Here is a 21,395-nt window from a genome sequence, read left to right as displayed (position 1 = left end):
CTATAGCTACGACTAGTCCATGATTACACCAGGATAAGACAATTCCCTAAGGATGAAGTGCCTACATTTCAAATTTTTTTTGGTCTAGGGTGAAATATGTCTAATTTTAAATAGTTTCAGATTAAATTATATAAACGTGTTGATAATTGTAAATTGTGGAGTATTATTTATTTATTTACATAATTTATTATTCCACCTTATTTTTGAAGTAACTGTGAATTATCAAAAATAAATGGCAAGGGATGCAAATAATTGTGACCAAATTTGCACCTCATACCTGATATTAACGCCTATCAGCTGTGTGTGTGTCGCAGTGACTTTAAACTCCTAATTCCTTATGTAATATTCATGGTTGTAAAGGTTACTTTCACAATCCATTACAGATTTACTGATGACCAGATTCTGTTTATAATCATAATCTGATTATCATCACTCACTTTTAGTGATGACTTTGTTTCCAAAATATGTAGAATATTAAGTTACGCTTAAACTGAACATTATATACACAGACTTTTGAATAGTTTCTTCATCTTACAACAATTATTTCAAATGATGTTTTCTGAGCATATGGAATTTGTCTTCCAAAGGCCCCACATGTTTGAGTAATCAGACAAGTAATTATCTATTTCTCAAAAGTATGTAATTTCATTATTACTCTCCCATCCAACACACACACACACACACACACACACACACACACACACACACACACACACACACACACACACACACACACAGCAATAATGGATCACATATGCCATTTTTTCTAATCAGATTACTGTAATCCTGTTACATGTGCTGTTACACCCCGGCCCATAAATAGTGTGAATATTACAGCTACAGCCTTTGCTATAGCTGTATTTATGTTCATTAATCAAAGATGGTGGCTCACCAGACGACAGTCGTGTTGACATGGAAAGGGAGACAAATGAGCAGAGATGTCCTCAGCAGGGTCACAGAAAATGAGCCTCCGGGGGGGGGGGGGAGACCAGCGCCCCTCCTGCTCCCCCAGCCAGCAGCCCGTCAAGTAACCCACGCTGTTACCCCATGCCCCTATCAGTCGAGATTCACCCAGCACTGCCAATCAACACGACCACGCTCTCACCTTATTGTGAGAACCATGCGAAACCCTGTCAGATGAAATCTGGCTCAGAGGTTCATGGCGTGCTGCGGTTTTGCTTGGAATCACAAAAGCACTCCTCTCCAGCGAGGACATTCCTTGTGTGACAGGGAACGAAGAAATAATGCACACAGGGAACCTCGGAAATCGCGCCTTCTCCTTTTCATGTTGTGTGTGTCGTGGGTTTTTCATGTTAGCTGCGTGTTGTTCCTGATCTCACCAGTAGGGGAGCTCTGTCACAGTGTGTGGGTGATGCGGTCTCCAGGACATACTGGTTTGTGTTTTCTCTATATCTGCTCTCAGACATGACCACCTTTAATGAGAGAGCTGGGACACTATATCCCTGTCATCAACATGGCTCTTTCTGCCGACTATTCTGCCAACAGGGTGGCGCTTCAGAACCGTAAAACGGGCTGTTACAGACACCCCACCCCACCCCACCCCAAACATTAGGAGTGCTGTCCGTGCTTGACCTGTCTTTAGTCCACTTGTGATCCCGATCTGGAGAGAGGGCGGAGGAGTCTCCCCGTATAGGTGTTTCTTGTGTCAAGCAAGTGTTGTGATTTGACTGCTCTGCTGGTTTTACAGAGCATGGGGGATTTTAATAATAGCTCCACTGGATTACAGAACTGCTCGATTTGAAAATAGAACATGGAGGGATGCTGAGAGGTATGGCGTGTAAATAAAAATAAAAGTAAACAACACTACAGAATTGTATATATGATAAAGAAGAAAAAGCCCTTCCCTTATCATTAGTTGCTTGTATCACTTGCCTTAAATAAAGTGGCTATGTGTAAACTGCCCCCCCCCCCCCCCCCCACACACACACACACTGTATTAAGCTCTTACAGCGAATCACATGACCACGTTCTGCTCCTTAGAAAGCAGTGAGAGAATGAGCACTGTCATTTTCATAACGCCCTTTCCCCCCAGAAAGCATTGTGGGCCTGAAGTGGGTTGCTATAGTGACTCAAAGGAAAAACCCATTCAAAATCAGTGTAGCTGGAGATACCCAGAATTTGGGTTGATACTACTGTACGCACGTCTATAATGAATGATAGTGGTCACTTGTGAATGCAGGTGTACAGTAATATATAGTATATACGCCTATCATCCGATTACCATTGAAACACACATTGATGGTGTGTACTATATACCAGCATGGCCATCTGCAGTACCCACTTTGCTACACCAAAGTACACATTTCATTAAATGGTCCTCATTATGGGATATATCATTATTTAAAGAAAAACATTATGCGCTTACATACTAGCCTGTTTCAATCCTTAGAACGTGCCCCATAATTTCATTATTATTCTCGTGTAAACATTTGAATGCTATATAGCAGCCTAATTATGTAAGGATCCCAAAGGGGATTAGAGTGTAATCCTCTTCCTTCCTGCCCATGGCAATGGATAGTGGCTTAATGCTTTAGGCTAGTGTCTTTCTCTGGATATGCCCCTCCAGGACACCGTACAATTGGTTATTTGCCCCTGTTCTCCTTTGTGGGAGGCTAGCCTAATGTTATGGTGGGGTCTAATCGACAAAGTGATAATATTCAATCGTTCAAATAATTAATGCAGGACCATTAGGCCTTTAAGCCTTAAATATGCTAATACGTCATGTAATAATAGTAGGGCTGACCCCTATTAGTCGATTAGTCGACTAATCGGTCGAAAGGAGCCGTAGTCGACTGCCAACCTCTTAGTCGAATACAAAAAAAATAATAATAACAATAAAAACCGCTATGATCATCATGATCGTGTATTTGTTTTCGGACTTTTTTGGTTATCACACTAAGGCAATAAATTACACTGAGGTTATTGCATTTTTACACCGCATAAGGTTTGTAATCATATATAGTGCAACTCCTTACTATCAGACAGCATATATGGCAATTAACGCATCCACACTGCTGAGAAAAGGCCATATGAAGGCGGTGTGACGGTTGCGTGCAGTCTGTATAAGAGCGATGGAGGGGCGCTCTGGGAATTGAGACCAAAATCCTGCTGTGTTCCTGCAACACTGTCTGGCATAATTGGCTAAGGAACGTAGATTAAGATTGATTAGACATTAAAGTGGCTCTTTGGAGTTTAGAGGATCGATAAATATCCAAATTTCAAGTGTTTTCATGAGAAAGGACAAATGGCTATATAACGACGGTGCGCTACAGCGACACTGATCCTAAAACATGGAGGATGGAGAAAGGGGGGGCTGTTGCGATCACATCAGCTGACCAGGGGTCACTGACTGCAGCCTTTGTAAATACTGGATATTGTCACTTCAAATTCAAACTTTTTTCTCTCGTCGTTTTCTAGGTCTGATAAATCAATACAGGTGCTATGCAATACCAGTAGCTCCAGTTTTTAATGAATAGGTTAAGTGGAGCAGTTAATATGCCGACTGCGTGGAGAAAAAATAAGAGAAAAATAAGAGAGAGAAAAATAAAAGAAAATACTAAAATGTATGTCTCGATATCCAGGCCAATTTATAATGAAGATTTGAGTTTGAAATGTTTTATTTTGCGTGAAAGGAGGGTGCATATAAATGTGACCCATGGCGCTTTTAGCACAACATGAACAGTGGGCCATAGGCTCGCTTTGACATCTGCATTGGAGTTATAAACTATAACCAAAAATACCATAATATCACAATTTTTGTTTTCACGAATTCGACCTCAACAAATGTTATAACGTATTGGTTTGTATAAGCTCTACTTCGTGAATGAATGAATGAGTCGCGTTGGCGTCGTGTCTTGCAGGCCCCGTGGTCCTCAGCACCCCTGCCCAGCTCGTGGCCCCGGTCCTGGTGGCGCGGGGCACACTGTCCATCACGACGACCGAGATCTACTTTGAGGTGGACGAGGAGGACTCTGCCTTCAAACGGGTCGACTCAAAGGTAAGACGATGTTTACGTTATTTTGTATTTTTATTTGACTCATTCGGGTTAATCCCAAACGCACGGTACATAGGCCACATAGAAGCCTGTCACTAGTTCAAGAGGTATTTGTTGATGTAATTGAAAGGTTTACTCTTATCGCCATAATTAGGAGGTTGTGTTGTTAAACTGACTGAAGCATCTTGGCCTACTTTGCCCAGCATGACTCCTTCAAATGCTTATATAACCCCGTTCCATTAGCAACGTGTATTGCCTATTTTGCACAGTGTTGTTAAGTAGGTCAGCATAATGATAACGCCTTGCATTTTCATTTGAGAGCTTTTTTTCTTTTAATGTCATACAAGCCATGTTTTTTAATTGTAGTGGTCCAAAATGTCCATACACTCATACACACACGCGGGCTTATCCGTGACTTAATGACGTTGTCTCCAGTGTGTTTTCTAATTGTTTAGGTTTTATGCCTGTTCTTTTTAAAGCTGTATTTCAACAACATTTAACATTTCACACAACAATATAGTAGCTGATTTTGCGGTTGTGTCACGTTCAACATTTTGTTAGATTTTTTATATTTTCTGTATTTTTCTCAAACGGTATTTAGACGACCAATCCGATCAAATGAATGACACGTATTTAGACAAATCAATTACATAATTCAAGATCTATATACCCAACAATTATTTAATTATGTATTTATCATATTCTTTGTGTATGTCGTAAGGCCTGTTCCGCTATCGCCAAATCACATTTAATGACGCATATAGGACACAAATATAGAACAGCTTGTTTTATTAACTCTTTAAATTAAATCAAAGACAGAAATTAAAAAAAAAAATCAGATCACAGATGTTATAATCCAGTGTATTTCAAGTGCATTCTTTTTTTTTCAATTAGACTGTAATATATATATATGTATATATATATACTATAGACTATATTTTCTTCTTTTCAATTGACCTATGCAAGGTATAGAAAACAACAAAATGATCGAGTACTTTAAATAAGAATTCAAGTAATGTTATGGAATGTTTTTAAAATGTGACAAAATGTTTAGGCCTACCATCAAAATGTAAACTTCCAAAATTAGAAAAATGTCCATTGAAAACAGATGAATCAGACCACCACTGATGCAAGTATAAATTAATAACTTTTCTACCAGATAAAAATAGTTCAGGAGTAGATTTAAAAAAAAGAAAACAGGTGGAAACCTATGTACGTGTCACAGAACAACATTCACAATTTCAGACCACTGGAATCACAATCTATGAATGTATTTACAGTATAAAATGTACAGTTGCTTTTTTTTTTCAAGGCTTGTCACGGGGCTTTATTTTAAAGCATTTAAGGAAATAAACGATTTAGGCAACCGTGTGGAGAGAACAAGAAGAAGCCACTGTCACTGTGGTGGGATATTTTTTTGTTTTTGTTTTTGATTAATGATAGCTTTAACTTTGCTCCTAAATAATGACACCGGGGGGAAATGGATAATGGTGACAAAGTGTCATAAAAAATCATCTTGGAATATGTTAGGCCAAAGAATACTGAACAACAGAGTCACATTTCACAAGACCGTGAAAATAGAACTGCAGTGATTTTCTTTTTCTTCTGTCCATGTAGCCTATTAGCTCCTGATTAAACATCGTTAGGCCTCTTCCCCACCATTTTTAAGACGAGGTGAATTAACACACACTTATTTTCCTTTTACCTCAGAGTTTCTCCAAGCTTTTGGGGTTGGTCAGTATTTCTCTCGCCAGTCGCCAGGTCTGCTTGGCAGCGTTCTCGAGAGACGAGTGAGGTTTCCCCTGAAAAAGGTCTAAATTGGGCAAGAAATAATGGGGGCACCTTCTGCACTGCAAACACGAAATAAGCTGCAATAGAATCCCGTTCAGGCGATCGCCGAGGTTGTTCTCATCCCAGTCGGACTCGCGCGGATGTTTCTCGCACTCGTACGAAACCAAAGTCTTCATATGATAGTTGTTGAGCGGCTGTCCGGGGAGTTCAAGGTGACGGTCGCGTAATGTCTTCAGGACGGAGAGCGCCTTCTTCCTGCACCCGCCCATGAGCAGCCGGTTCTCGGCCTCGCCGAACTGCAACACCCAGGCGTCGCTCTCCGCGGAGCTCTGCTTGCCGTTCAACGAGTAGCACTCTTTGGATAAAAGGTTGAACCCCTCCGCCTTGACCTCCGCCACCCGGTTCGGTCCCGGCCAGGGGATGTGCGGCAGGGGCCAGTGCGCGGCGCTCCTCGGCCATATCCCGGTGCACTTGAACGCGGGTGTGATCTGCACGATGTATCGGTCTCTTATGCGTAACTTCACCTCACTGGTGTCGGCGATCATCTTCACCACGTCCCGGTAGCTGCACTTATCCACCGCCTGCGCCACCAGCGTCTGGAACCGGGAGCGGATCTTGCGCGCGGAGAGGTACCCGGAGGCGGTGATGAACTCCACCCAGAGAGACATGCTCCTCTTGCGGCCGTCGCTGAGCTTGAGCACCGCGCAGCCGGGCAGAGAGCCGTCGTCCACGAAGTTGAACACCCCCATCTGGTTGAGATAGAGCACCACCTCGAACTCGGTGGGCGAGATGACCTCCAGGCCCTCGAAGCGGTTGTCCATCTCGCTGAGGGAGCTGATGAAGCGCGGCTCCTGCACCTCCACCTCCTTCAGCACGTCGGACACCACCTTGCACACCTCCCGGATGGTCTTGGAGATCGCCGCTTTGCGAGACTGGCATTTCTCGTTGTAGTATTTGTTGAGGTGATACACCAACTTCGCCTGCGCGGCGATCATGTTCGGGCAGAGATCCGGGTTGTACACCGGAGTCTCGCAGTACGCCGAGGGATCCAACGCGGCTGTTTGTATGGGAGCCAATTTTAGAGAATAAAGGACCGCTTTTTAAAAAGAAAAAAAGGTCTCTATTAATAAGACAACTGTCCCCTAGTTGTGCTCAGAGCACATGCGTAATAATAGCACCCGCGGTTAAACCATAAACGTATGCCTTGCATAAACTGCTGCAGGGCGAGTCCTCGGAATTGCCAGTATAATCAAAAGTACATTTCGTCTCGTAAAGCTCAGTAGTAAAATATTCTTGCGTATTTTGTTGCCTGTAATCACTGTATATTCGGCGGAGAGTCCGCATTACACGCGCAGTGTAGAGTGTGCGCTGGAGCAGGCTGCACAGGCTCACACACACTCGTGGAACTATAAGGGAGGGGTTGGAACGAGGTGTCCAATCGCTGTCCGATGCGTCACCGCCTCCAGTTGATCGACAACAAATTAATCCCGGGGATTTATATTTATATACAAGTAATAGTAAAGGTAGTAGTATATTATTGAGGAGCGGAAATACACCTACGGATTTGGAGAGAGCTAGGAAAGCGTGCCTTTTTCCCCCTGCGTGCTTATAATGGACTCTATTTGACGCTTTTAAGTCTTTGAATCATAATAGGATACAGTAGGTGGATGTAGAATAGCTGAAGGCCTATTTTCCTTTTGAGAATAAAACATTTGACCTAATTTTTTCTCGTTTTTATTTGATTATTATTATGTTTTTCTTATTTGAGTCGTGCGTTATTAGGTATAATCCATGTTCAATAAGCTGCTCCATTAGACACGTATGGCAGGTTTAGGGACAGGCTTAGTCGGGTTATGGATGTATATAGGCTAGCCTAGTTAACTCAAAATGTCCTTTATATTGGTTGACTGATGGGTGAGACTTTTGTTTGTGTATTTGAACGTCTTTGTCACAATGCGTGCATGATATGCTATAATCATATTTGTGGAAGTCGTCATTTGACCACCAAAATTATCTCGATTTGGCCAACCTATAGCTATATAGGCCTCTATTGGTCAATGTAGTATGTTATGGATAGGCTATGCACATGTTTAAAAGAGAAACATTTTGAATGTAATGAGTTGGTGAAGATGGCCTGTATATTAATTACCACGTGTGTGATGGAAGATTACTTTATTTATTTAGCCTATAGGCTAAATGTTGAACGTTCCAATATTTGTGTTTGTTATGTAAATGGGAAGATTATTAGGAGCATTAGACATAATTCTTGGGTCAATATTTTCCCACAACACAAAAATTATACGAATTCGGAGGATTCATTTCGTTAATTGTGATTTATTTTCATTCCTTTTTTTGATAGCTTTGCTTTAAAACTTTGGCCTGCTCTGAACTATTTACGATAGTTATGTATTTTAATAAATGTGGCGTATTGAGCTCAATTTCTAAATAAAACTATAGACTCATGTGAATCTGTAATTGACTTTGGTTATTTTATCCTTCAATGTTTTATCATGCAGATAGTTACAATATGAAATGATAACATACTTAATATTATTACGAACAACATTGATGACTTGATTATAATGATGATAACATACTGCTTATTCTAATGGGTATTTACAAATCATTATGAATTAATGACAACAACAACAACAACACTGATGATGATAATAATAATAATAATAATAGTAATAGCAGCTGACGATAAGATAAATAAATACATAATTCGAATTTTATGTGGAAAATGTAGGAAATCTAAATAAGAAAAAACGAAGGGATATTCATTCTTGTGTAGAAGAGATTATTAAAATGAATGGTTGATCATTTCCTACACAAGCCATTACTTCATTAGTAGTGCATTTTTTAATGCACTACTGCACCGTTAGGTTGACAGATATACAGACTCAAAACAAAAGAGATCCTGCCCCCCCCCCCCACCCCCACCCCCACCTCCCATACCAAACCATCTCTGGCTCTCATTATTGCACTGGCATTCCATTTCAGAAGTATACAGTGCAGAGCTTTGAAGAGGACTTCAAAAAGATAATGTAACAGGGATCAGATAAGGAACACAAAGGCATTTACACTCATCGCTGCTGTAGTCAGAACTGCATGAAGCCAGACATTATGAGGGCAGACTGCAGTCCCGTCACTCCCAAGGAGAGTTACATGGATGTGGCTGAGCGGGTGGTGGAGGGAGCAAACGGGGGGGGGGGGACTGATAGATAGGTGACTCCTATTATCATCCCAGCCTGTCTCAGCCACTGCCAGTGCAGCAGCTTGGCAACCATACACACAGCGATTGATAACGCTGTTACCAGGCAGAGATTGCAGATGGAATCACAATGTGGGGGACAGTGTTCTATAGGTTTTATTGTCACACAAAACTTTTAACTTAATGATCCAGTGTAATGATGTTAATTCAGTCAGAAAACAGCGTATTGTGGAACGCTATAATGTCAGGAGTGTCCCTTTCTCCAGCTTCAGATGTGTATCATTTGGTTTGTTATATGACTGATAGTGAACCGTCTCTGAGCACACAGCCAACTCTCAGTACGGGGAGGGGAGGGAGCGTGGCCTCTCTCTGTTCATTCAAAGTGGGCCATGCGACTGACACAACTGACCGACGTGCAATCAGAGTAACCCGGATAGATTATGTCATCTCTCCGGGGAAGCAGACTGGATATCTTTACATTTACATTTACATTTAGTCATTTATAGCTGACACTTTTATCCAAAGCGACTTACGCATTGTGTACAACAAGTCAGCAGGAGGGGTACGACTCTGGCAGCCGAGGGTCAGTATGGTGTTGTTCGTCTAGCAGTGTCGAACTTGAGTGCTATACACTCAAGTGCATATTAGTATAGACATAGCATAGTTGGTAATAGTATAGGGATAGTACATAGATATTAGACATAGTAGCAAAGTACATAATAAGAAGGTCAGTTTTATTATCATCATAATTATTTTATTTTTGATCCACTTTTTCTCCTCCAGTTTTTCTGTATTTTCCTCCCATCCCAATTTAGTCGTTATGCCAATTCCCCCCTCCCCTTCCTGGACGTTGCGCGCATGTGCCCCCCACTGGTCGGTCTAGGGAGCCCTGAAGTCTATCACATGCTTCCTCCAATACATAGGAGACAGCCAGCAGCCTCTTTTCACCTGACAGCGTGGACTCTCATTGGGTGAGTGTAACGCGTGGGAGGGCACACTACCTTCACCATTTCCCTCCCTCGCTGTGCAGGCGCCCTGACCGACCTGTAGGAGTCGCTGTTTACAACGACCAGATTACCACCCACCGGCTTCCCTCCCGCTGACACCAGCGGAGGCACCGCTGACAGCCGGATTCGATACCAGTGTATCTGCGGTGGTAGACAGACGCTTAGTCCGCTGTGCTACCCGGCCGCCCCTATCATCATAATTTTTTATAATTATAAAAATGTTATATCTGAAATGGTTTGATTTAGTTGATATCCAGGGGGATGGAGATCAAATAACTTTAGTCATAATTTTCACAACAACAACAACAATAACAACAGTTCTAAAATGTTTGGCAATTTTACATCAACCCTCTGTTAAAATAAGGCAACAAGATTGAAAAACACAATTTCCACCGTGCTGGATCTTTAAGGCCTGTGTAATCATTCACAAATGTGAATTTGAGGATTGATAAAAAACCTTTTTGAATTCTTTCGGACACATTTTGTGGGAATATCAAGCAGACTCTTAGAGGGTTGCATGTGGTGAGAGGTATCGCAGCCCCAAACCTTTTCCATCTCAGTCAGTCTGACACTCTCCCCACTCTCTGTGGCCCAGCAGGTACTTGGCTTTTATTGAAACCAGACTATTATAGCCCCACTTCAGACGAACCTCACTCCAAAGTCCTCGATATCTCTAAAAAATCCAGTTGCACCTCCCGAGTTAGTCGTCCAGTCCTTTGGCCCGTCCCTGTGTGCGTGATAGAAGGAGGGGGTGGGGGAGATTTTCATTGGGATTATCACCTCCTAATCTATAGCATGTGGCTACAGTAACTCAACCTGCCCTCTTGAGCCTCGGCTCTGTGCAGTTGTCAGGTCTGGCCTCAGACAACCCAGGTCTTCTTATCCATATCTTCGCCGTTGCAACACTGCAGCCTCTGTAGCGTTGCTTCACCGTCCCCGCCAAGCTATACCAGAGCCCCTCTCTCGTGTGTGATATATGAGGCCATGATTCTATCCACAGGCCTATTTTTGACCCAGCGAAATACATGCATGATTGTGTAAATCAATACAATGACTTTCTGGCTCTCCTAATTTGGCCCGAGCATGTGACCCTGGTTTTTGAAGGGCTCTTTGTTTCACAAGCCTGAAAAACCTCCTCCACACTTATTCATTTTTTTCCCCCCTCATAATTTTTTTCTCTTTTCCCTTTCTTCTGGCAAGACTGATCCCCCTGTCAGCATGGCCTGGTCTGGGGTCAGTGGTTCTAGTCTGATAGCTGGAATGGCTCTATAATGACACCACTCGTGTTCTGAGTGACTCATATTGATATTCCATGTACTGCTATGGTATGCCGTAGATGAGGAATGTGTATCCCAAAGTCTTCCGTGGATGTTATTACCTGCTGTTTTATGGATAGTTTATTCAACGGCTACTATTATTGAAATGAAATGGAATTCTGATTTCTGGACTAAAGCGAAGGCTTACCGTCTCCAGTGTTTCTTATAGACGGCGGCTGTGCTGTTTAAACGACACGCTCCTTCATGTTTTTATCATTATTCTCCGTAATGCTACTGTAATCCCAAGAGCATAGAGTTAGCAGTTTTTGGCTGTGCCACAAGACTCTTGGAATAATGTTCTCCAAAGTCCTGGGTGGGGACCCAATGTAATGCTCACATTATTCTGGAGGAGTTACTGTAATTCCAAATGCTGCTGCTTATATTATGTTAAGTCTTTGCCAATGTAAGATAGGTGTAATAAATAAAGTGGGCTGTTAGTAGCTGAAGAGTAAATACTAGAGTAGTCCACAAAATAGCTTGCGAAATTAAGTCTGTAACATTTCTTCAGAAAATGTGGGTCCCCAGAGAAACAGTTTGGAAAGCGACTCTCTACAAAGATAAATGTTTATCTGTTCCCGTTGACCTCTGAGACGCTGCCAGTGAAGTGTCTGTATTTATTTAATTATTTATTTTGTTCTTTTATATTTGATGTACGAGACTCACAATGCATCGTTTTTTTAATAAAAATGTTCTTTAACCTTTTTAAACTAAGCTTTTTTTGTAATAATACTGTACTTAGGCAACCCCATTATGTAACCCCTTTAAAAAAAAATTGTTTATACTAACAAGAGTCTATTCATTGGGGATAATGATATATAGTATTTTGCTCTATTAATAATCCTATTACACATGAACAAAATAAGGTCTACGCGTTATTCCATCTGATTTCCGGAGACGTACAGTACTCCCATCCAACTGGAGTTTCCTAGCTAGTTACCAAGTCAATGGGCAGATTATAGTGGCACTAATGGAGTGGAATCTTCCTGCAGAAATCAGATTAGGAAGAGTGTCACTTCACAAGTGTGAGATCAGCGCCGGCTCTCACGCTGTGAAAAATAATATACTTTAATCTCCGGGGATAGAGCTTCTCATTTCTGACACATTTCTTTTCTACAATTTCATTTAGTCCTAAAATTAAATTGTTTTTTTTTTTTTAATAATCAGAACATTATTATTCCAAGCAATATGGTGACTCTGTGGGGAAGCCAGCTAATTTATCTCCCCCCCCCCCCCCACCCCCCTGCGGATTCTGTCCGTTCATTTGTTCTTCTCCGCTGTGTGTTAGGACTAGCAGCATCAGGAACCCATGGACAACACCGCCCCGGGCTCCAGGAGACCCTCTGGTGATCAACCAGACAGGCCCCGTACGCGCTCCCAATCACACCCACGAGACAAACCAAACTTATCTCCCATGATGTATCTCTTGCAGGAAAAAGGCGAGGAGACTAAAGTGTAAATTATGAGAACGAATTGATTGTTGCAGCCTTGTTTGGCCCTTCACCCCCTCCCCTTCTCAATATGGCATGCCTGTCAGGCTCCCTGATGGATTACATGCATGTATTTGCATCGGTTTAGCATTAATACAGTTCTGGTCTTATTTGCCCCCCCCCCCCCAAAAAAAATAACACTTCAGGGGAAAGAATGGTGTTGTAAGCTTCATAACCAGGGTATCCAGGATAACATTGTGATCACTGTACTTTCACAGATTATCCCCATGGCGAGGTGTTCATAAAGTGCTGCGCCAGCGTCCCCCCCCCCCCTCTTTAGTCCCTCTCAGTTAAACACTTTATTTAGTTTTACATGCCACGCGGCTAAACATTGTTTATGGCGGAGAGACTGGAGCAGTAATGCGCCCGGCCTTATTATCCCCTTATCCGTTTGTGTATTCCTGTTGTTCTGTAGAGAAACCGCGAAGGCTTAACGGTTTTCTTTCTCGCTCAGGATAATTGACTTAGTTCGTTTATACACTCGCCGCTCGGCGGGTAGGTCTTTCCGGGAGGAAAGATGGCCCGCTTTTGTCCTCCATCTTGTCCTGATGCGAGAGGCAACGATGGGCCGGCGCCACATGTGTGATTAATCTTAATGTCTGGGAGAGACGTCTGGCATCTAAAGGTGGGCACCGTAATCATCTACCCACTGACCCCATGATACGTGTCCCGGTAATCTCCACCGCGGCCCCGGTGTCCAATAAGTCATAGAGAATATCGGCTTAATTGAACAGGCCTTTGCCTCCCTTCGTGCCGCGTGACGCAGGCGAGAGAGGGGACGCACACAAGCAAACGACAAAACAAAATGTAACGGCGAAGAGATTACAAAGGATCATCTAGGTTTTTGGGGGGCTGCTGCAGTAATGAAATGCTGGTGGTGGGGCCCGTGATGTAATTAGGCCATGTTACCCAAATAAGGGATGAAGGGTTCATAATTGCCAGTCTTCAAGATCTGAGATGCAGGGTGCCAACTGTCAGAGCAGGGCTAATGATGACAAATGTCTCTCTATGCAGATTGCAGCAGCAGCAGCAGCAGCATGCAGCACCACCAAGAGTGCAGCTTAGAGTGAGTGTGTGGAGAAGAGTAGAGAGAGAGAGAGAGAGAGAGAGAGAGAGAGAGAGAGAGAGAGAGAGAGGGCCGTATAGTGGAAATGTTGTGTGTGCAATAGCAAAGCCCTAACGTGAAAATAAACCATGGTAATGATTTAAGGTAGCGTTCACTGGAGGAATCGCTCCCAAAAAAAAAACGATTTCACCGAGCGGTAGCCATTGTTTACATAGAAATTAGAATGTTCGGTTATCGAAATTCAAGCTCACACATGCGCTCGTTGTAAGATCTCAATGATCTTTCGAGATTAAAGCAAGATTGAATGAATATGAAATGAAGAATTCAGGTTGGACGTCGTTGTTCAGTGTTTATGTGGAGAAGCGCGGCCCACAGTACCGACTGTGATCGTCGTATGATCGTATGACGTCGCTCATGTGTTTCTATGAATCAGACGCAGCATTACTCAGATTGTTACTTTCTCTTTGCTCTTCTCGGTGAAGGGAAAACATCGCCTATAATGAACTCATCCTTTACCTGCTATGTCAAGATCCATGTCGCTGGGAACGTTCACCAATGATTTCACGATGGATATTTGTCACGATTGACGTTCTGGGCACTATATATTTATCCGGAACAATCCGTCAACACTAGAGAGACGTCGGCAATGTACCGGAATCATCTTTGTGCGTGGAGTTTTCCCCTCGTTAGCTTTAGTTGATATTTAGGTCATTAGTATTCAAGAGAGAGTGAAGCGCACCGCGGAAAGTACTGACATCTTCTGTTTCGTTAACCCCAAACCTTTACGTGGCTTTAACAGTTTATCTTTTTTTGTTGTCACCCACCCCCCCCCCCCCCAAAAAAAGTGTGCTTTATTTTAAGCACCTTTTGTAGCAGAAAGCCATCAATCTGATTTCACTTACTGTGACGTAAGGCTCACACTAATAAAAGAGCAAAAAAAAGAGTGTTGCAGGGCCAGATTTCCTCAATTTGTTGCATGAATGGCTTTTGAAAGGGGTCCCACTTTGTACAAAGGGAGCCTCCTCTTTGTTTGGGTTCGCCCCATCTGTGTCATCTGGTGGTCTTTGCAAGAGGGTGGTGTCTTGGGGGGTGGGGTTGAAGGGGGCGGGGGGGGGGGGGCTCCCCAGTGGCCTTGCCAGTTGTTTTATGGACTCGCCAGAGTGGTGCCGGGAGTTCATAAGTCGGCCGGCCCATTGTGCGCCGAGCCCAGCTGACACGTGTGAATTGACTCCAGCATATTGACAGATCATTTCCATTAATGAAACGGAGGAGTCTGCCTTGTTTCACTCCATGATTTATGTCCCGCGGCTTTCGTCGTCCCCCGGGAGCGCAGGGTTAACCGACACTCCCCAAGAAGAAGAACGTGGGCGAAGTCGAAGCTTTGTTTGCTACTTTCATCCAGTAAACTTACTATACTATACTACATGCCGTGAATTAACTTTTAGATTCCTGTAAAGCTCTTTGTTTTTTTTGTTTTTTACCACATCCTACCTTTTTAAATATCAGCTGTTTCAGTGTGACGTGATAACGGTGAAAACACTCCATGTCCTTGAATGAATCGGAGAGAAACGGTGATGTGTTGGTGCCGGGAGCAGACTGTGGACACAGGGCTGTCTGCTGTGGGAGGACACGGACGGATCTTGTGCCTTGATGTTGCCGTTGAGCTGCTTTTGTCTGTAACCCGCTGGTGTCTCATCGGGCGGCCGCTGATCCGCCGTGGCGACTATCCAGCTTGTTCAAAGCAACAGCACAACACACTGCTGCTATAGCTCTGGCCTCGGCCTGGCCCGGCTTTACCCCCCCCCCCCCCCCCCACACACACACACACACACCCACTCCCCGCCCCCCCACTGTCGCTGCCACATGGAAGGCACATTTGCACGCCACCATTTTATGCTGCTGTCGCCCTTCCCTCTCTCTCTTCAAGAGCGAGGGGAGAAGAGGGGAGGTGAAGAGGAATGGAGAGAGAGAAGAGAGAGAGAGAGAGAGGAGAGAGAGAGAGGAGAGAGAGAGAGAGATAGAGAGAGAGAAAGAGGGAGAGGGGAGGCTCACCTGAGCGGATGCTAGACAAAGATGGCAGCAGAGACATTTTGTCTACTTTGATAGTTCTGGTTGCGCTGAGCCGCGCTGAATATTAGCCTGTTACCGGCAAAAAGCCACACAATGTGGAGCACAGACGGGGAAGGCACGCCACAATCAAATCTAGCCCACCTCATTTCCATCTTCTCCCCTCTGGAAAAGTGGGACATATGGGGCTGGATGCCAATTGCTTATTTTATACGGTAATTAACATCGCTCAATCCGCGTTATGCGGAAGGTGTGTCCACGGCCATATGACATAAGTTTAAACGATGTGTTTTTTTTTGTTTCTTTTACAAATGTGAATGTTTTGAGATCCTCTCTGGGGGGGGGGGGGGGGGGGGGGCACTTGTGTGTCATGTTATTTTAACATGAAGAATATTAACTTTGTTGGTCTTCACTCATGTGGAAAAGTTGTGTTGTGACAGTGTCACGTTCAACTCACCTCAGAGCCATCATAAATAACAACTGTCTGTCACTTTCTAGACTATCTGCTATATCTGTATCTGTCAACTTAAATTGGCTCTGTGTGTGTGTGTGTGTGTGTGTGTGTGTGTGTGTGTGTGTGTGTGTGTGTGTGTGTGTGTGTGTGTGTGTGTGTGTGTGTGTGTGTGTGTGCTCATGCACACGTGTTTGTGTTTCTGTGTGTGTGTGTGTGCATTTGTGTGTGCGTGTGTACGTGCATGTGTGTATGTATTAAAGTGCCCTGAGTGTGTGTGTGTACATGTGTGCGCATGTGTACGTGCATGTGTGTATGTATTAAGGTACCCTGAGTGTGTGTACATGTGTGTGTGCGTGCCAGGGTGCGCTCCATCCCACACACTTGTGTGTGTGCGTGACACACGTGCGCGTGCCTGCTATTCACTCTCACGTCGTCTTGTTTCTTCTCTTCTTGGGAGATCCGTGTGCAGAGTCTTGGTCCTCCAGCATATTTACTGCTAGCGCCGGTGCCACGTTCTAACCCGCCTGTTTGGAACATGTGCCCTTTTTGGGATAGGCCGATCACTTGCCCCCCCCCCCCCCCAAGTAATGCTGGCTGCAGCTTTGTCAAGAATCGCTCATCAACTTCACACTCGACACTTCCTCTCACTCGGGCCCTCAGCGGTACACGCGCAGAGTGTGAAGCCGATCGAACTAGCGGTTCCTTCCATTTTTCTAGTTAGATATTCACCAACGCCCAGGCTCCGACATGAGCCCCACCCCCCGACAACGCAGCCAGCGCAAGCGACTCCTTTGTTTACCTGAGATAACAACGTTTCACGGCGCGGGCCCCCGACTCCCGATTGGCGCCGTCGGTGGAAGATGTATGCGAGTGTTTGTCTCCTCACGCTGGGCCGTCGTCTGTCGTTCTCATTAGAGGACTCATCTCGCTGGACTCCATTAGAGAGACGCTCCGGCTCCCCATGAAAGAGTCATGATGGACGAGGAGGAGGTGCTGATATACGCAGTTTCCTGCCTCCAGGCGTTCACCTGCTCAGGAACAGCCCGGGGCTAGGAGGAGGAGAGCCGTCCTGCTGCCCCCCCCACCCCCCACCGCCCCGGAATGAAAGATTGAGCAGCTATATGCCCTGACTTATTTAGTGTCTTTTCCCTAGAATTGGGAATGAGGTCACAGAAAGACAAAGAAGGGGAAAGTTGAGGAAATGTGATTATAATTTGTTTTGAAGAAGAGAATGTTTATAAAAATAAACTGGCGGGAGAAAAAAAACGCGGCCCAAAACAACCGATGATAGAGTCGTGGCCGTTCTACCTTGTTAAATTTCAAACGATTTCATTAGGAAGTGTCTTCGCTCGGGGTCTCGGGGCAGGACCTGCGAGGGGGGGTGTGGGGGGTGCCACAGCGGCAGCCGGGGCGAGAGAGCAGCATCGACTCACCGCTGACACATCCAGCGGAAAAGGGGTGGTGGGGTGGGGGGGGAGGGGGTCGGTGGATTAGGCGTTTACAGAAGCAGTAATATGATAGGTCAAAAAGAGATGGCCCTCCTCCGCAGCACTTGGCTCCGTAATGAATGATTGACTGGAAAAGGAGAAGCTGCCACTCGCGGGCTGAGTGCCGGTCTTGACGCCTGCCGCAGCGCTCCACGGCACCCCTTGATCACGTCTGGCTGCGCGCCTCTCATCTGAGTCCTCCTGCGGGGGAAAAGCTGCTTTTCTCTCTTACTTTTCTCTCTAATTTACACATTTAAGACATGTTTGTTTGCTTATTTGCAATTCCTTTTTTTTATCCCTCCTTCCCTATCTCTCTCTTTCTCTTTCTCTCTCTCTATCACTCCCTCTCTCTCCCATCCCCGGTTTTACACGCTTACACACACATATACTGTACACATGCACACACACAAACACACACACACACATGGGCACACACACACACACACACACTCCACACTCCCTTGCTCACTCACAGCCTTTTTCTTTTTCCTCTATTTGCCTGGAGGCGATGAACTAATTTCAGGTTTCCATAATTGCGGTGTGTCGTACACCTGTCTGCTATTAATTCTCCCCCGTCTCTCATTCTCTCTCCCTTAATGAGATATTATTGTAATTATTGTCATTACGCCATTTTCCGTAATGAACGTGATTGATGTTGTTGTTGCGGCGGTATTTATTCCCTATATAATTAGTGCTGCAAACGCGTCGACGAGGAAGTCGCATCACGTGGGGGGAGAGAGTGACTGGTCGGCGTTGGAAGGAGCGAACTCGGCCCCTCCCTCCCTCCCGGCCGACCGGTTGACCTCTCCGAGTTCTGCGCCCGGCGTGGAGTTTGGTCTTTTTTTTAAGACGTGGAGAGGAGCGCCGAGCGGCCCGGTCACCTCTGAATGGGACCCTGCTTGTATCCACTTTAAGACCATTACGGCGGTGAAAGGCTCCACAATGGCCACCGCCGGGCTTTGTTTCAGTCCGTCACTTGGCACCCTGTGAAAATCAAATAGCCCCCCCCCCCCCCCCCCCCCCCCGCCCCTTTTGCCTTGGTGAGAAAAAGGTTTTGCCTATGCTCCCCGTTCTCTTTTGGGGGGGGGGGGGGGATTCCTTGGCGGCGTTTTTTTTTTAAAGTGAAACGTTTTCAGCCGCTCGTATCTTGAATGTTATTGTTGAGGACGCAAACTGCTGGAAGGAATGCCAAAGAAAATCCCGGTTGAATGAACTATGGTTGAATTTTTTCTTTTCCCGAGCGGCTCTCAATCCTATTAGTAGTTTAATATGGGTCATATATAGGAGGCTTCACGCTGAAGGTTGGGGCTTTTGGTGCTATTGGGGGGGGGGACGGGGGGGACGCTGGGGTTGGTTAGGGCCCTGCTGAAGGCTGGGGTGTTCAGTGTTTAGTAGGGGGGGGGCGGGGGGTAGGCTTGTGCCCTGTTGAGTCATTGAAACTGTCAGGGGACCACAAACGGTGTGTTCCATTGTTCCATTAGCCCCCTTGGGGGGGGGGGGGACGCGGGGACGCTGTGGTGTGGTTGGTTTGGTTGCTACTCAGGTGGCACTTGTTACCTGCTCTGTGCCCGGTCCTCTCACCCGCTTACCCCATTTATCGGGATGGTGTGTGTGCTCGCTAAGTGTGTGTTTGTGTGTGCGCCTGCTGTGTGTGCACACTCGCACTCGCATGCTCTTTTCTATGTGTGCATGTGTGTGTGTGTGTGTGTCTGTGAACTCACATATTTTCTTGCCGCCAAATAAAAATATACCTAACTCATTTTCCGTTCATGCATTTTGTATTTTACATGTATGCTAGGGAAAAGTTAGCGTGGATTATTGCATATTGCCGAAAGGCGTCAGATCGTTTCTGACTCTTTGAACGGCGTTGCTGTGTCAGCATTCCACGTGTTCTACCACTGTACGGTTCATTCAAGCCAGGAATACAGAGTACTTATTTTGGTCGATTTAACATAACTCACACTAGCCGGTGTCCATTATGTCTTCAAGTCCCTATATGTCCCGTATTTTATACAGAATAGATTTAAACCCCTTCTCGAAAAGCTCGGGATGTGGTGTGGCCGAAAACGCATAATGACTTACGTAGTTGTGAACTTTGGGTGAATGGGGTGCATTAAAAGGGCCATATCTGATCTTTAATCTCTCTCTCTCTCCGTGTGAGAGAGAGAGAGAGAGAGAGAGTGGGTATATTAGAGGTTCCTGGAAGTGGATATGGCCCGTCTTTGTGTTGCCGGTTCACATGCTGGGGATCTTTGAGCGTCTGACAGCCGTTTTAACTCCACACGACCTGGTTCTCCAGTGCCACCGCTCGGGCCCTCTTGAATCCTGTTAGGAGCTATAATTACAATTCACGCACTCCCGGCGCTCCTTTTGAACGCCGCCCTGAGAGAGGTGCAGAGAGCCTGAGAGAGAGAGCCCCAGCCTTAGTGGCCCTTCACCACTGTGGAAACACCCTCGGAGGCTTTCAACAAACTGCCATTGGTACTACGGCCTCTGTCATAACACACACACACACACACCACACAACCAGAGGTCTAGTAGGACCCGTCAAAACATTCAATTTGACTTGATATGGGATCACTGTAGAGCTACAAAGGTTCGATTGCTTATTTTGATACAGTTACATGTTTTATGTAGAATAGGACAGTATTGACCTGTTTTATTTACAATGCGTGGGGATGCCTTTACATTACCCCCCCCCCTTATAGTTAAAGGGGCACTTCACAAAAAAGAAACGATGCTTGTTTATTTTGCGCATCATCCCACACACGTCCAAAAAAACGAAACAGTTTTGTACACATTCAATTTAGTTTGACAGTTATTGAGAGTTAACGAGTTTGAATATGGCCACCGGTGATGCCATTGGGAACATTGAATCCCTGTGTGTGTTAATTACAGCTCTATGAAATAATAAGGCAGCAGTCTCTTTAAGACAAGGTATTGCTATTTCATGGTGCTGTAATTAACACAACAGTATTCCATGTCCAGATGACATCACCGGTGGCCATATTCAAACTCATTTACTCTCAATAAATGTCAAACTAAATGGATGTGTGCAAAACTGTTTATAGGGTTTTTGGATGTGTGTGTCTGTGAGATTCAAACTCATTTACTCTCAATAACTGTCAAACTAAATCAATGTGTACAAAACTGTTAACTGAGTTTTTTGGACATGGTGAGTGTGAGATTATGTGCAAAAATGAATCATCTTTGTTTCTTTTGGTGATGAAGTGCCCCTTTAAGGTGGAAATGTGTGTTTTACATCACACATTTTTTATATATATATAAAGAAAAAACATCATTGTGTTCCACCAAGCGTGCAAACAATAACCTTTTCTGTGTGTGTGAAGGGTAGTGAATGCCGAGGCACAATTCAGAGGCTTTCAAAGGGAGAGAGAATAAAGGGGAGAGCATAATGCCTAATAGGTGCTTTAGTAATTTCTGAGTTTTCATAGCTTAATCCGTTCTGAAAAGCTGGGGAGAAGAAAGGC

At 44.7% G+C, this 21,395-nt stretch overlaps 2 protein-coding genes across 2 annotated transcripts in view; one reads left to right on the top strand and one right to left on the bottom strand.

The window, feature by feature from the left end:
• Positions 1-21,395, top strand: part of LOC311225271 (neurobeachin-like) — a gene marked incomplete at its 5' end in the record, with an annotated part of 544,672 nt that overhangs the window by 467,703 nt on the left and 55,574 nt on the right. The window contains 2 exon segments of the mRNA XM_084310493.1: positions 3,882-4,018; positions 6,569-6,712. Of these exon segments, the coding sequence (XP_084166619.1) occupies positions 3,882-4,018; positions 6,569-6,712 (281 nt within the window).
• Positions 4,807-7,110, bottom strand: mab21l1 (mab-21-like 1). The gene has a single exon (XM_084326334.1). The coding sequence runs from the start codon at positions 6,799-6,801 to the stop codon at positions 5,722-5,724; it is 1,080 nt and encodes a 359-aa protein (XP_084182460.1). The 5' UTR covers positions 6,802-7,110; the 3' UTR covers positions 4,807-5,721.

The sequence above is a fragment of the Notolepis coatsorum genome, assembly GCF_963971535.1.
Source record: "Notolepis coatsorum genome assembly, chromosome: 1".
NCBI classification, from domain to species: Eukaryota; Metazoa; Chordata; class Actinopteri; order Aulopiformes; family Paralepididae; genus Notolepis; species Notolepis coatsorum.
Note: the sequence above shows the minus strand (reverse complement) of the source record. Positions and strands in the feature narration are given on the sequence as shown.